General features: G+C 39.2%; 2 protein-coding genes across 3 annotated transcripts; one reads left to right on the top strand and one right to left on the bottom strand.

Annotated features, from left to right (window-relative positions):
* Positions 1-468: 468 nt before the first annotated feature.
* Positions 469-7,816, bottom strand: arrdc3a (arrestin domain containing 3a). The gene is made up of 8 exons (XM_041787072.1): positions 7,285-7,816; positions 5,258-5,339; positions 4,977-5,124; positions 4,696-4,798; positions 4,324-4,580; positions 3,610-3,766; positions 3,381-3,523; positions 469-3,273 (listed from the first exon to the last, which is right to left on the bottom strand). Exons 1-8 carry the CDS (start codon positions 7,562-7,564, stop codon positions 3,205-3,207), a joined length of 1,239 nt encoding a protein of 412 aa, XP_041643006.1. The 5' UTR covers positions 7,565-7,816; the 3' UTR covers positions 469-3,204.
* Positions 7,817-9,254: 1,438 nt separating this feature from the next.
* arsk (arylsulfatase family, member K) lies at positions 9,255-14,876 on the top strand. Of its 2 annotated transcripts, none has more exons than XM_041786591.1 (8): positions 9,255-9,474; positions 9,697-9,826; positions 11,768-11,927; positions 12,202-12,484; positions 12,565-12,736; positions 13,452-13,676; positions 13,777-13,992; positions 14,078-14,876. In XM_041786591.1, exons 1-8 carry the CDS (start codon positions 9,367-9,369, stop codon positions 14,350-14,352), a joined length of 1,569 nt encoding a protein of 522 aa, XP_041642525.1. In that variant the 5' UTR covers positions 9,255-9,366; the 3' UTR covers positions 14,353-14,876. The 2 variants fall into 2 exon arrangements, with proteins under 2 accessions (XP_041642525.1, XP_041642526.1); XM_041786592.1 differs by having other exon boundaries at positions 9,445-9,546.
* The last annotated feature ends 1,415 nt before the right edge of the window (positions 14,877-16,291 follow it).

Below are 16,291 nucleotides of genomic sequence, written 5' to 3' on the forward strand. Positions count from 1 at the left end.
CCAACAATTTATTTATTCATTTTTTCCTCTTTTCCAAGTATGTCCATCCCTTGCCTATATTACACCAACATCCTTATCATCCTTGCTTTTTTCACTCTTTAGCTTTTGTATTGTTCTGTCTTACTGTCATTTTTTCAGCGTCATTACTTTTCATGCAATTCTACATATTTTCTCATTAAACTTTCTGACAGCAAGGCCAGATGTAATATTTGAGCAACCACAAGGGGCAGTGTTGCACCATTTTTCCAATAAAATGATATGAGGCAGAGTAAGCGGCTCTTCTTGTTTGCTCCTAATCTGAGGCTGTCATGACCCAAATCAAACGTGGTTTCTATCAGGGAAAAGCAACAGGTAATAATTAATCCTTTTCAGCGTCTCTTAAACAGTCTACTTCTCTGTTAAAGGGGTATTTTGTTGTGATTGGTGTGGTTATGGAAAGTTGTACATTAAAAATACCCATGAGTCCACTGTAATTTAGAACAAAATGTTTATTCAAATCAAAGGAAGAACTAGACAAAAGGTTAAATCATTCAGAACATAGTATATTCATAGAATATCTATCCATCGTCATGATTAACAGACAAAATAAGAGATAAAAACAAACATACAAATGGAGAACAAAGAAAAATATGTGAGTGATATTGCACTTTGTTTCTAAAATGTTTCAGATCCCGTGGCCCAGGTTATTATCTCTAAATCTCTGAACATTTCAGTTCCTGCCTTTATTAAGGGTCAGGAGTTTAGCTTAGTTTTGACACTGGACTTCTGAGGCCCAAGCACATGGACTGTGGAATCGACCAAACCTGAAACAAATATGAGCTTATTCAACGCCGTGTAGCTTGATTCAGTTTCCCTAAGACGAAATCCAAACGAAGAACTGCAAAAAAGAAGAAGAGGATAGAGAAACCGTGGAACATGCGGTTTGTCTGCTCTCCAGTGCTATCTAAATGTTTCTCAGAGACCGGGGGGGTGTTGCTGGTCAACAGCTGCCACCCCAGGTTAGGGTGACTAATTTGTTAACTTGGAAGCAAAATACATGAATGCCCAGAAATACATGGAAAAGAAACAAGAGTTAAAAAATCTCAAAAGAGAGGCCTGTCTTGGGTGTTACTTTTTTTTTTTAAACGTGCTTCTAAAGGACGTTTCTCTTCCCTTTTTGTCCTTTTGAATAAAACATGGAAAAACGTAGAGGAGTCTATGAACATAACGAAGGGGAACGTAGACACTGAAAGATGAAGAATCATGATCAGGTCTTTTTTGTGTCAAGGCCACCAAGATAAGTTCACTTCAATAGTCTGCAGTTCATCAGAAGCCGTTTGTTTAGTTGCAGCTGGATCTCGACAGGAGGCGTGCACACACAGACGCACACATACACACAGAAACTGGTGTTTAAAATGTAAACTTAAAAAAAATCACTAAACTCAAGCAATTTAATATCCTACAGAAGAAGAATCCTAGACTATAAAGGGTTTTATCTCCAGACCTTCACCATTAAATGCTTTTTTTCTTGTTTTCTTATCAAAAAAGTGCTGCTTTTTTATTTCCTGACTATGCGAATCCTCTGTTGCAGCTGGTCGTTTTTGTTGAATGAGTTAGAAAACCAATGTATTACTCATGTCAACCTAACTACTACTTGTTCTGACCAGTCTCAACAGAAGTTCAGCAACGTCCCCAGCTTTTCTTGTGTGCTGGGTTTGCTCCTTTTAAAACATAGGAGCAGAATCATTTCTCCTTATTTCCTCTTTTTTTGTAAGCATTCTGGCTTCACTGGTCTGGTAAAGTCTAACAGTTGGTTGGATGAACAGGGCAAGCACAGCAGGACAAAAAGGGAATGTGATCAATCTCAGAGAGCTGCCTCTTCTGCTTCTTTGCAGGTCTTTTCTCACGTTTTGGTAGTTTAAAAAAAACGTCATTATTCTTAACAGTGCAATTTTAAAGGAAACTTTTTTCTTCTTTTCTCCGTTTGGCATGTGAGAAGACCACCTGAGACAGTACTTTTTGGGCAGTTATGTAGGCCTGGCTTGCCCTGAGATTAGGAGTAGAGGGGCTGCAGGTAATTAGGCGAATCCCTCCATACTGTACCATCCTCTCTGTTACACACTCACTCAAACACTCACACTTTTTCTCCTTAGCTACAATTTTGAGTGGCAAATTCAGGACTGCAACCCTCCTAATCCAAATCCAGAGCAACCTCAACACAAAAAGCGGTTCAAAGCTATTCTATGATTGGAGCTAAATACAAAAAAAGTGAACTAAATAAGGAGGGAAGCCACACATGGATCCAAGCTAATGAGGCAATGACTTAAAAAGAGCCTCCAGATGGAGATCCTGTGCTGCACTTGTTATAAAAGTCCAGTCTAGTTGTTAGAAGTCACTGAGGAAATGTCATAAGGAGAAAAAGAAAAACAGCTTAAACAAAATTCAGTGCATTGTTCTTGTCCTTTTCATTTTTTTCTTAAAAAAAAATCAAATCCTGTTCTCAGCGTAGCTCAAAGATGAAAGTCTCAAATGTTAAGCCTGCAGTCTCTTAGTCTGGCGCATTACAAGGCTGAAACCAAACTATTAGTGATTCTTTATCATTAAAACAGAGCCACACAACTCAAGTAAGAATAAAATGTGCAAAACAAAATCCCAAATGAGGCAGGAGGACCGAGTCTTGGCTCTGTTGATGACTGATGCAGCAGACTGCTTTTCACTCATACAGATTATGGTGGTATTTTTCTATCTTCATCCCATTTTCTTCAGGTTGAAGTCATGACGAGTCCTGCCCTTTGTGTGAGGAGCCATGTCCGTATGTGCCATGAGTACAAGGGTTAAAGAAGAGCTTGGCGGTTTCGAGCCTGGCTGATTCTTCCTCGTCAGTGTCAGTACTATCACCCGAGCTTGCGCTGCATTGTGGGGTTCGCCGTACAGACTGAATGTGTGTTCATCTGTACACATCCCACATTCAGGTGGCCGACACAGGAAGGAAGTGATGCCCCAAACTCCTGTTTCTCTCACTGAGGGAAGGCAGGAACATGTTTGTCCAACCCAACTCAAATGTGAGTATTTGTCCATGTCTTTGTTGATGGGTTGGATACTTTTCTCTTGATGACAACAGCGCTATGTGAGCGTTGTTGCTGGAGAAAAGTAAACAAAGCTGAGCCTTGCAAGCAGGTTTTCCTAGAGCTCCCCAATGTCCATGAGGGGAAATACAGGAACCCTTCAGCGGGATGGACAGGCGTCGAGCCTGCGCTCTTCTGTGCGGCTGGCATGATCAGGGTTAGGATCGATCTGTGAAAAGAACAGAGAAACTGAGTTTATTCATTGAATCATGGAGGTGACTTTTATAGGCCAAATCTATTTAAATTGTTTGCTTTATTTCTTTGCTTTGTATTTACCTCAGAGTACAGAGGAGGTGGCTGGAAACGGAACTCATGAATGTAGGCAAATAGAGGTCCATCCAGCTCCTCACGGGCTGCCGGCACATCCAGACTGCTCTGCCTCTGCTCTTCAGTCACAATTTCTGCATAGCTTGGAGGAGCTGCAAATGGAATTACATGTTAGCATTCTAGATAACTACAAATAATCAGATAATAGAGTAAACCATTGCCATGAGAAACAACCCACCTTCAGGCCTCTCAGGCAGACCCATACCCAGCCAGCTCATGCTGCACTGGCTGCTGACGCTGGAGGTACGGGAGCCGAAGGGGTGGAGAGGGATGGTTCCGATGACCAGGGGCAGGTTCAGGGACAGGTTGATGGCCCCAGGTATGTCCACGTATACCTGAGCACAGACATGAGGACACAACAGGTCAGAATATGCATGTCATCCTAGTTCTGCTTAAATAGTTGGTGGTTAAAAAGCTTTGGGGCTTAGCCATTAACATATAATAAAACAGCTTGCAGCTATAAGATAAATCCATGCTAGCTATAGCTACAGGGTTAATGCAGTCGTTTGACAATATGTGGGTCAATGTGTTGAGGTCGTCTGCTTATGTGAGGCGCAGCCCTCGCCTGATGCATGTCTGCTCGCAAGGTAAAGTGGTTATAAGCACCCTGGAGGCAGGTGTTACCGAAGATATTCTGGGCTAATGCTCTTAGCTGCATGTGGAGATAACACCTGGTGCATTCCAAGGCCTAGATTTGGCAGCGAAGCTGAGTCAGCCTAGCCGTTCACCAAGAGATACTAGCTTTCTAAGAAATATTCATTCTGTTCTGATAATACTGACCATAAGACAAATAAAACTGAGAATGTAGGTTCTGAATCTTACGTGTCTTTGAAAAGGATCTTCTGATAAAGGCAAAGAAAAAAGAGGCTACAAACAGCAGGTCTTTACTCACCATGAGGGAGTACTCTACTCTGATGATACTGCAGTCCAGGATGGAGGGGGAGACAGGTGGGATCTTGAGCATCTTGCCACTCCAGGTCTCTGTTTTTCCAGAGGACAAGGACTCTCCCCGCAGGTTGGCCACCAGCTGCTTGACCTCCTTCATTTTCCCTTTGGCATAGAAGGTCTGGGTCTGGTAGATGGCCGCCTTTGGCACCACCATACGGGACGAACAGTTCTCGATCTCAGCAAAGATCTGGATCGACTCTCCTGCAGAGTAGATGAGTAACTAAATGAAGTTTGTCTACATTTCTAACAAAAGCGTATAAAAACTCATCAATGCAGTTGTCTGCAGAGTCAGTGTTTGCCAAATTCCTTTTCTTACCTGGGGTGTATCCCTTCCTTTCAATTTTGGCACTTAGGGAAATGGGACCTGAGGTGCAGAACCAACAACAAAGAGTCTTGTCTTTTGTGCCGGCCTGTGGTGACTGTAAAAAAAAAAAACAAAATCAAAAAAGAAGAAAACAGGTTGATTACTAATGTTTAGGCTACTTTTTTTGTGTTACTCACTGGGTATTCAATCAAACATAGCTTTACTTTGATGCTGGTTTGAGTTAAATTTTTGCTATATTTCAAAAGGGTTTAAGATTCTTTAAAGGCACATACCAGCAATAATGGAGTGTTGATGTCAATGTGCTCAAAGACTGTAAATTCCTTCTTGGTCTTCATGGGCAGTAGCCATGGTCTGTGGAGTTCTGCCTTCACCCAGTAGCGCACGCTGCCATGCTTCCCTTCAAAAGAGGTAGCCAGAGGTCTAAAGGAGAAAATAAAAGAGAAAGAAAAAGAGCAGAAAAGGGTTAAACTATCTGAGCTCATGTAGGGTAAACATGAATAACAATGTTGCTGATATTTAATCTCTGACCGAGGTGTAGTATTAAGACACTCACGTCTGTGGAAGCTCGAGGCTGAATGCATACTCATGTCTTCCTGAATGGATAGTGGTGAGTCCTTCCTCAGAGTTGTCATCGTCTGAAAAACAAGGAGGACAATATTCCAAACACATGTATACCATACCTGGGAAAAATGCTCTACGAAGGCATCTGAAAGTCATACCAAAAACACAGGGTGGGGGAGACAAAAGAGAATAAAAGGGAATTTACTATCAAATCTGTCTAAATATTAATGTATTGAGAGATAAGAAGACTACAGCACAACAAGTAAGGCGACTGTTTAAGGTTACAGGAACTAAGCGTGCAAGATTGTGCTTTAGTATGAACAAATAATGGTAATATAGTGGGAAGAATAAACTATAATGGTAACAGTATGGCTGTGTGAGCTGAAAATAAAATCCTAATCTGAATGGAAATTTGTCTAACAAACAAGAACGTCTATGTTTCTGTGTATCTTCAGGGAAAAATGGATCAATTCTTGTTTTGGGTGTAAGAGAGTGCACCCTGGTATCGTCGAAGGGGTTCGTAATTGTGTTTTAAATCATTAAAAATATTTTTTATTTTTAATATTAAAACTGTAGTCGAAGAGCTGGGTCGACAGGCCGGGTGTGCTTCTGCCAGCTCAGCACTCCCTCCCCCTTACAGCAGCAGCCGTGTGGTAAACAAGTGCGGAGCTGTCAGTCAAACGGCAGACTACAGCAGGAGGAGACCGGCCTAAACCGGTGCGAGCAGCTTCCCACAGCCGCTCTGCTCGGCTCTCATTACGCATTCACTGTGCGACGCCGCAGTCAGCTACTACTACCAACTGATTCAGTACACCTTCTACTGCAGTTTTACACCACTTTACACAAACCCAGCATCACAATTGTTATATTATTGGTAGCTCGACAACCCGCAGAGAGTTATTCATTAACGACGCAACACAGCGTGCGTACACTGTGTGTATTTTCTCACATTAAACCCCTGTCCGGCAGTAAATGAACGGATAGCTTTACAGGTTGGCTAAAAACATTAAACAGCTGATTGTAGAGCTTATTCGAGACCTCCACACACATATTTTTGCTGCTTAAGAGTGTACCAAAAGATATTTTCCATCCAGTCAACAAAGCGAATATGTTACAGGTGTGAATATGCTGCAACAAGGTAAGCTCAACCCCTTAAAATGCTCATAAATGCATATTTAAATGCTCAAGTCATAGTCATCAACATGAATGAAACAAAGCCATTTAGGCAGGGATGCACTATAACTACCTACTAATGAAATACCATACTCCACGAAAGCATCGATGTGCAACAGAACATGTTTGACGGAATAATTATTGCAACCAAAAAGCATTGCATAGCAATTAACTCGATAAGGACCGAGACACAGTGTGTTTTCTGCTGTTTCTAGCATGTGTGCTGTTAATTAAAAAGTTGCAGAATTTTCTGTCACTCTCTGCAGAAGAGTGATGTCATTACCCACACATGAGCACCTCAGCCAATGGCAAACGGGTAAGGACGGGGCTTTGGCGTTAACTCCGCCCACACTAGGTCCAGTTTTCTGAACAGGATTGAACCGCTTTGAACAATGGGTGGAAACTTAAGAAAAGCTACAAAGAAACAGCTAAAATTATACGTTTTTTAAATGAAAATTTCTAAGAAAACGAGCCATACGCCATCACATGTTATCAATCTATTGATCAATGTTCAAAAAATGTATTTCAACCGTTATTTTATACTTGAAAAACGTTGAAAAACACAGTTGCCCCAACTGCTGTCATTCATTCTGACACCTCTACACAAACAACATAGAGCTGTCTTGCCTTTGTCACTGTATGCAATTTAACCGTTGTCAACACAAGAGAAACCAAATTACCTATCTTAAACGTCTCCATAAGTATTTTACAGAGTTATAAGTTATTCTGACACTATGGGCGACAGCATCCTCCAGTGAGCCTAATCCTCAGCCAGCACAAAGAGCATCTCACAGCCAGCTCAACAAAACTTCTGCTAACATGTAAAATAATATCACACACTCTTACCTCTCTCGTGTCCAATTAAAATGTCCTTGTGATTTAGATATTCCACTTCTTCTGTGTAGTTTTGCGTGTAGGCAGTGTTGGATCCTGCGTTTCTCGACTCAGTCCAACGAACTTTTGCAAATCCTTTTGCGTGGATTTTGAGAGATTTCACACGGATTTCTCCCGTGACTTCGATGATCACCCTCCCTGAGACACAGTCCCCGCTGGAGAAGACGGGGACATTACTGTCATTGAGACAGTCGTAGCTTACTGTGAAGCTCTTTACCTTTCCCAGCACCATGGTGGAAAGAGATAGGCTACAGAGACCTTGAAACTAAAAAAGGAGTCTATGAAAAAATAATCTCATATGAAAAAGAGATGCAGTTTTTAGACACTGATCAGTATCTCTGCCCTGCAAAAAGCAGTAGGCACGATCAGTGGCTTCTTCGCGAGCAGTTCATTGAGATGTGTGATGGCTGAATAACAGCAAAGGATGCTGTTATCATCCGCCTGCCTCTCTGCGAGTTGGTCTCCAGTCAAAGACAAGGAAACCCCCGTAGCTCAGCTCACTTTAAGCGACAGGCTGTGTGAAAAACAACCTTGAGCGCATGCGCAATGCTCGACTGCCCCCACCTTCCGCCTTCTGGAACAAGACAGAGAAGAGTGGCACTGAGCCATATTACAAGTTTGGTTAAACAGCTGAAAGACTGCACAAAGAAATGTCCCTTAAAGTGTGATTCTAAGCACTTCAATTAATTATTTTTTGATTTACGATTATTTATATAGCATGTTTTAAATACATTAATATAAGAATCCCCATATTATATAGTTTTCTCGCCCTCAGTAATTAATACACACTCGTACGTTTGCTGACTTTACTATTAAAAAACATCATACTTGTTAAGAAAAAAAAGCCTATTCTCTGTGATATGTAATATTGTACCGATTCATGACTAGTACATCACCACACCCTGCCTCATCTTTATAAAGGTCTGCAGCTTACTCCTGAGCATAGGGCTTTAGTGTCTGCACATTCATCTGTTATATCATCGATACATATGGCCCCCCATTTATCCAGGCTTACAGAAACCTTCAGATCCGTGTGCAGTCACCAGAAAATAACAGCTGACTCTAGCATGATGTCTGCTGCATGGACCATGCATAATTGCTGAGTACCAGTTCAGTATAACGCAGGAATGAAAACCTGCTTTCCAAGGCATGAAAAGGGAGAACAGTGTTCAAGAAAGGCGTCCCTTCTGTCCATCTATAACATAAAGTGTTGTTTTCTTGAGGCCAAAATGATCCGTGCTCATATGGGGGGGTTGGGACGTCTCATTGTGTTGAGTTATAGAAAACAACTGTGAAGCTTAAAACGCCACCTGGTGGCCATCAAGGCTGCTACAAGGTCTGTGCTACCACCTGTTGAACATTATGCTTGTCATAGGCCTACGTAATGTTCACGGCTCCATAGCTTTAGGAAATCACAACAGTACTGGATGACAGCTAATTAGAATAGGATGGAAATGTTGTGTATCATACGTCAAATATTCAAAATGCATTTAATATAAATAATATCAAACACATGTATTGCATCTACACAAGGTACGGTTTAGTGAAACGGGAATAAGCCCAAAGACACATATATAAAAATTTCAGATACTTTTGAGTATTAAATATGCAAAAATGGTGTATTTTTTAATATATAGAAGACTGTGCCAGCGCAGCAAAATTGAACATTTTTCATAGATAAATGCTGCCCTCTAGTGTTAAGCTTTTGTAATTACAATTCCAAACCTTCAACCTTATTTTTTGTCTTTTTTCTCATAAATGATTGTTGATCGCAATGATAAGTATGATATTAATTCTACACAAGTTACGTTTCAGGATAGCGTTTTTTCCTGACAGTTTCACCCATTTTAAAATTAAACAGGCATCTCTTATTTTGAAAGGCGTAACCAGGATGTGAATATGAAGTCACACACACCGAGAAGTTGACAGGAACAAAAAATGTTTCTCTTTTCCTGATGTTTCTTAGACAGTGTGAACGATTCGTTTACTTGAAGAAATGCAGAACTTTTAATTTGAAGGCAGTGAAACGCTGTCATGAATACTGCTGTTTTGACTTTGGTTTTCCTGTTTCAAATTTATGGCCAAATTTTGAGCCAAAATGGAACCAGACCCAACATTATTATGGTGATGAGTGATGCATTTGTAAGTAAGGTTTAAGACGCAGTGACGTGATGCCCTGCTTTGTTTTAAGAGCACACCAATTACTAAAAGCTTGTATGTTTTAAATTTGTTTATTTCGGTTGTAGCACCTTTTTGAGGTCATGGCTACAAACTTTATTTGTCACATGAGAGTTTTATTTTGCTGTTTATCTCATTGGCAGCGTGTTTAAATCACTGTTTTCTATTCTATTACTGTTTTTGCAGGATGGGAGACTGACTTTTGATCCCGGCAGCAAAGTTGTGCAGCTGCCATTTATAAACTACATGAGAGAACTTGGTATCACTTTCCTCAATGCTTACACCAACTCACCCATCTGCTGCCCCTCAAGAGCAGGTCAGTGACTGTAAAATTACAACAAATAGGACAATATGCAGCTCCAGTTCCAAAAAAAAAGTTAGTATGTTGTGTATAATGTAAATAAAAACAGAATGCAATGATTTACATATCTTAAAAACAACAAACATATCAGATGTTGAACTGAGACATTTTACCATTTCATTAAAATCATTTTGACTTTGATGGCAGCAGCACATCAAAAAAGTTGGGATGGGGCAACAAAAGGATGAAAAGGTTAGTGGTACTAATGAAAAACAGCTGGAAGAACATTTCACAGCTAATCAAGTTAAGTGGCAGCAGGTCAGTAACATGACTGGGTATTAAAGGAACATTTAGACAGGCAGAGTCTCTCAGAAGTAAAGGGGTTAACCAAATTGTTTAAGACTGGGTCTAAAAATTGTGGAACTATTTTAGAAAAATGTTCTTAAACTGTAAATTGTGAATATTTTGAATATCCCGTCGTCTACAGTAGGCCTGAGCAATTAATTAAAATTTTGATTAAATCGCAATATATCCTCTTGAAATTTCCAAATCACATCGGGAACCATTTTTCTTTCACCTGAAATGTGTGTTCTTTTTAAATACCAGTTTAGTGTTTCTTTTGTGTGTTTGTTTGTTTGTTTGTTTGTTTGCAGTAGAGATGTTTGTTTTATCTGATTTTCTCATATGAAATGAGAATGACATAAGAATGATCATTCCCTCCAAAACAATGATTCACATTCAGTTTGCAATATGAGTCAAAAATAATTGCAATCAGATATTTTTCAAATCATTTAACCCTAGTTTAATCTATCTATATTGTGTTGGTTGATATATAGAATTATTTAATGCTTGTGTTTGCTGAAAAATACACAAGATAAGGAATTTAAGAAATAATTGCATATTAAACGGCAATTGTAATTTCAGAAAAAAAGTTGCAATTATTTTATTTTTTTAAATTGTTCAGCCCTAGTCTATAATATCATCAAAAAAATTCAGAGAATCTGGTGAAGTCTCTTTGTGCAAGTAACAAAGCTGAAGGTCAAATTGGATGCTCGCAATCTTTGGGCTCTTGGGTGGCATTGCATTAAAAACAGGCATTACTCTATCTGTCCACTATCTGTCAACACAGTTTGCTATGCCATCCACGAATGCAAGTTTAAGCTGTATGATGCAAAGAAGAAGCCATATTTGAACATGATCCAGAAACGCTGTCATCTTTTCTGGGCCAAAGCTCATTTAAAATGTACCGCAACAAAAGAAGAAAACTGTTCTGTGGTCAGATTAATCAAAATGTGAAATTCACACAGTTCAAAAGCCTCTACCTCTGATGGTATGTGGTTGCATAAGTGTCTATGGCGTGGACAGCTTACACATCTGGAAAGGCACTGTCAATGCTGAAAAGTATATAGAGGTTTTAGAGCAACATACGCTCTCATCAGACATCTCTTTCAGGAAAGGTCTTGTATATTTCAGCAAGACAATGCATATCCACATACCCTGTTCATCACAGCATGGCTTCACAGCAGCAAAGTCAATGCTGAACTGGCCTAAAGCAGTCCAGATCTTTCACCAAAAGAAAACATTTTGCGTATCATGGAACAAAAAAATCAGTCAAAGAAGACCCAGGTCTGTTGAGCAGCTAGAAATCCTAAATCAAACTAGAATGGGAAAACATTCCTCTCCCAGAACTCCAACAACTGGTCTCCTCACTTCCCAAAAGTTTACAGACTGTTGTTGAAACATAGACATAAACATTGACATCTGTTGCTGCTATCAAATTTAAAATGAGCTGATATTTTTCACTAAATGTCTCAGTTGTAACACCTGATATGTTGTTAATGCTCTATAGTGAATAAAGTATGGGTTTGTGAGATTTGTAAATCATTGCATTCTGATTTTCTTTACATTTTACCCAGTGCCCCAACTTTAAGTTCATGGTTTCCGCTTTGTTCATAGCAATGTGGAGCGGTCAGTTTGTTCACCTCACTCAGTCCTGGAACAACTACAAATGCCTTGATGTGAATGCAACAACATGGATGGACTTACTGGAGGCAAATGGATATCTCACCAAGATGATGGGCAAACTGGACTACACATCAGGGAGTCACTCTGTAAGGTAGGCAGACCCTGAACGATGTAAGGACAAGAGTATCCATGAAGTTAAAAAAAAAAAAACAACCTAAATATATTTTCTTATTTCTATTCACCAAGCTAAGATCAATTTAAAGCATACATTAAGGTAGACAAAAGTGATCTACTAAAGTATTGTAACATTTGTGTATGTGTGCAGTTATTTGCAGAAGACTGTGACTCATACTTCTTTCCACTTCTCATTTCTGTATCTCTTACTGCATCTTGATGGTATTTGTGTGTTTGTACTTCTTCTGAAGTAATCGAGTTGAGGCCTGGACACGCAATGTTCAGTTCCTCCTGCGTCAAGAGGGCCGGCCCGTTACGCAACTTGTTGGGAACATGTCAACAGTAAAGATCATGAGAAAAGACTGGGAAACAACAGACAAAGCCACACAGTGGATCCACGAGAGAGCTGCGTCCTCTCACCAGCCCTTTGCTCTTTATCTTGGCCTTAATTTACCTCACCCCTATAAAACTGAATCACTGGGGCCCACTGCAGGAGGGTCCACCTTCCTCACATCACCCTACTGGCTGGAGAAGGCATGTTTCTCTCTTGTCCTGTGATTTGAATGGTTCCTTGTAACGACTGCAGTATTTGATAGTGTTTTTATAATACACAGGTATCTTCAGAGCTCATCACTGTTCCTAAATGGCTGCCTTTGTCAGCCATGCACCCTGTTGACTACTACTCCACCTTCACCAAAAACTGCAGTGGTGATTTCACTGAGGAGGAAGTTAAACGCATAAGGGCTTTTTATTATGCCATGTGTGCTGAGGCAGATGCCATGTTGGGTAAGACAACTGTGCTTCTTTAAATGACACCTCTCATAGCAGGAGAAAGTGGGTTCTCTTACTTTGAGCCTTTTTTACTCAGAGATTGGTCAGGTTCTCTCTAACCCTGTTGAACATTTACAGTAGTGAAAAGGATAAGCATTGCCTACAAAATAAAGTATTTACAGTGTACCACTCTGATAATAAAATGAGGCTTAGCATATGGGCAGCAAATGGTAGGTAGATTACATTATTTTAACTTCTAAAAAAGTATGCCATTAAAAGTGCATATTACATTTGACTTACAAAGCAGCATACCTGTTAATTTAATGAAGCTAGTAAGAAAATCTGACTGCTATTGTTTCAACTTTTTGAGAGTAACTTGTGCAGAAAAAAAGGCATACATCTGTACATATTTTGGCACAACATTATCAACGTGACATGCAATTAAGAAGTCTTTCCTTCCTGCTCTAATAATGATGATAAATGGAGAAAAAATAGAGCACAATAAACACAATACCCTCTGCGACAGCAAGGGAATCAGTTCAGTTAAATGCCCTGGAAATCCCATATTCATTGTTCATTTCGATTTTTTTATTATACATATTAATTTTAAAGGCAATACAATTAAAATATCATATCAAAACCTTTACAGTTTTCCCTCTAGAGCTTTGTCCTCTTTCACTGAATTTTAAGTAAGGAAGGAAATTCCAGTTCACACTTTCTCTCTTACCAGGTCAGGTGCTTTCAGCACTAAGAGACACTGGCTTGCTTTCCAACACCGTTGTGATCTTCACAGCTGACCATGGAGAGTTAGCCATGGAGCACCGGCAGTTTTACAAGATGTCAATGTTTGAAGGCAGTTCCCATGTTCCCCTGCTGTTCATGGGGCCTGGACTCAAGTCTGGTCTGCAGGCCAACCAGCTTGTGTCTTTGGTGGATCTCTATCCCACTGTGCTAGGTAAGGAAGGAGACATTCAATTGAATGTCCATTACAGATTATTATGTTTATATGTGTTTATTTTCGTGTGCTTATTTATTTGTCCATCTATTTATTTCAGATGTTGCAGGTATTCCAGCTCCAGGTTTTCTCAGTGGCCACTCTCTGCTTCCTCTGCTTTCCAAGACTGTTATTTTTTCCATGAAGCAGCATCCAGACTGGGTTCTGAGTGAATACCATGGATGTAACGTCAATGCCTCTACATACATGCTGAGAAGTGGCAAGTGGAAATATATAGCCTATGCAGATGGCCTGAGTGTCCCCCCACAGCTTTTTGGTGAGTTCCTTCTTCAAGAGACTGGAACTCTATCATCATATACTCACATGCTTATATTTTCTGTTTTCTCTGTCTTTTTTTACAGACCTAACAAAAGACAAGGAAGAACTTCATAATGTCATCCTTAAATTCCCAGATGTGCAGGCACATCTGGACAAACTGTTGCACAGCATTGTGGATTATCCTAAAGTCTCAGCTGCTGTCCATTTATACAATAAAATAGCATTTGGCGCCTGGCGCTCTAGTGTAGGGGGAAACTACAGCCAGGTCATTGCTAACCTCAGGTGGCATGTCGATTGGCAAAAAGATATTTTAGCCAACGAGAAAGCTATTGACAAATGGCTTTATGGCTTTGTGTGACTTTTATAGATACTTTTTTATATGTTTATCATGGTCAATTTTTAAGTCTATCTTTTTTCATGAAACCATGTCATAATTTCAGGAGAAAAAGATGTCAGACTTGGGATTGATGAGTGAAGCAGACTTAACTTTAGCCTTATCCCACCTGATAGCAGTAGAAAGCTACTCTACATGTGGAATGGTGAAGTGTTGTTTTTATTGCTTACAACCTTCTGTTTCACACTGCAAAAGGGAAGCCAATTCAAATGCAATGTAAAAGGACGACATAAGATTATTTTCCATGATTTCATTTCATTGTTTGATAAGAAAGCTAAAGAGAGAATGAGAGTCTGGGAAAAGAGTGAGGGAAGTCATGCATCAAACTGCAACTGGATCAAGACCTGAAGCTGCAACCAGTGCAACAAGGACTTATGGTCTCTGTATAGAGGGTGCCTGCTTTATCAACTGAGCTAAACATGAGCAAGACCAGGAATCAGTAACAACATGTTGATGTTCATTCTTTAATAAAAACCTTATATTTGTCAGTTCTGTTGTTTGCATGCATTAGCCAAGCCAGGCATATGAGGATGTCTGATGCATTCCTCTGTTTTTATATAGGCTATATAAGCAAAGTGGATTAGAGCAGATTGTATTACACTGAAAGATAATTGTGAGCAATATACAATGAAATGGAGAAAAAAAATTACAACACCATCAGGTATTATTTTTGGTCCCATAGCTTTTGTTGTGGGATTCATAACCTTCATTGGGTCGGAAAATGCCAGCTGGCAGTGATAATGTACTAGTAGCAATGGCAGGAGAAAATACTGAAGAAATAGAGGGTTAGCAGGAGTAGTCATTGTAGAGTTGTAAAACATTACAGTAATCCATATTCTTCATGCATTAGATTGCATAAAACTGGCATTGTATTTCTAGGGCAGCAATGTTTTCACGTTCTTAAATAGAGTAAGATGAACTAACTCTTTTGATCAATTAGCCATAGAGAATTGATTTATTAGCTGTGATTTTTAAGTATCTTCACTCCACCATTCCCATGACTGAGAACAAGAGTGGCATTCTTCACATTAAATTGAAATATATCCTGTAAAACTAAATGCTGGACATCAGAACATCCATTATTATATTTGCATTGACTTATACTTTAACTAAATATAAACTTCACATGTCCACCTACAACCAGGACTTAAAAACTTTTTGTGTGTATGTGTTTTGTTAATTAATGTCTTGTAAAAGAGGAGCAGATTATACAAGACGATTCCTCTTTCTGCTCTGCTGCATTTTTTCTCTGTATCAGCACTGTGCAGGTCATTAACAATGGAAAACTAATATTGTGTGACTAAAACTTTTCATTTTGCAGAATTATCAAGTGGTATTTGAATAATTGTAGGTAAAAATAATAATTTTTACTTTTGTACATGAATACATTTCAGAGCCTGTATTTTCTTAGTTTAACTTGTGTAAAGGTGTTGAATGGGTATTTTTACTTTTAACTTTTTTCTCACAAGTTTCTGCACTTCTACTTAAGAACACAATGTGAGTACTTAAGCCACCTCTGTCTCCATTCAGGATTAGAAATGTTATGTTTTGGATTTACATTGTTTTTTTGTTTGTTTGTTTGTTTTTTTTTTTTTGTCTTTGAAATAAGATTAATTAGATAACAAGAAAACAAGGGCAGTCAAGATTAATTGTGTTCATTGTGATTAATTAAGGTGCACTATTTTAAAAAAAAAAAAACCTCACAGACAGCTCGAAGGACAAGTCAAAATCATATACACCTTTTTATGATCTCTTATTTCATTTTCGATCCACAGCAAGTTCATTTTTCTGTTGTATATGTTTAAATCTTTACTCTACCTATAAAAACAAACAAACAAACAAACAAACAAAAAACAGGTCTGTATCAAACAGGAAACCATCTACCCTTAGTTTAAGACAGTAT

The sequence above is a fragment of the Cheilinus undulatus genome, linkage group 5, assembly GCF_018320785.1.
Source record: "Cheilinus undulatus linkage group 5, ASM1832078v1, whole genome shotgun sequence".
NCBI classification, from domain to species: domain Eukaryota; kingdom Metazoa; phylum Chordata; class Actinopteri; order Labriformes; family Labridae; genus Cheilinus; species Cheilinus undulatus.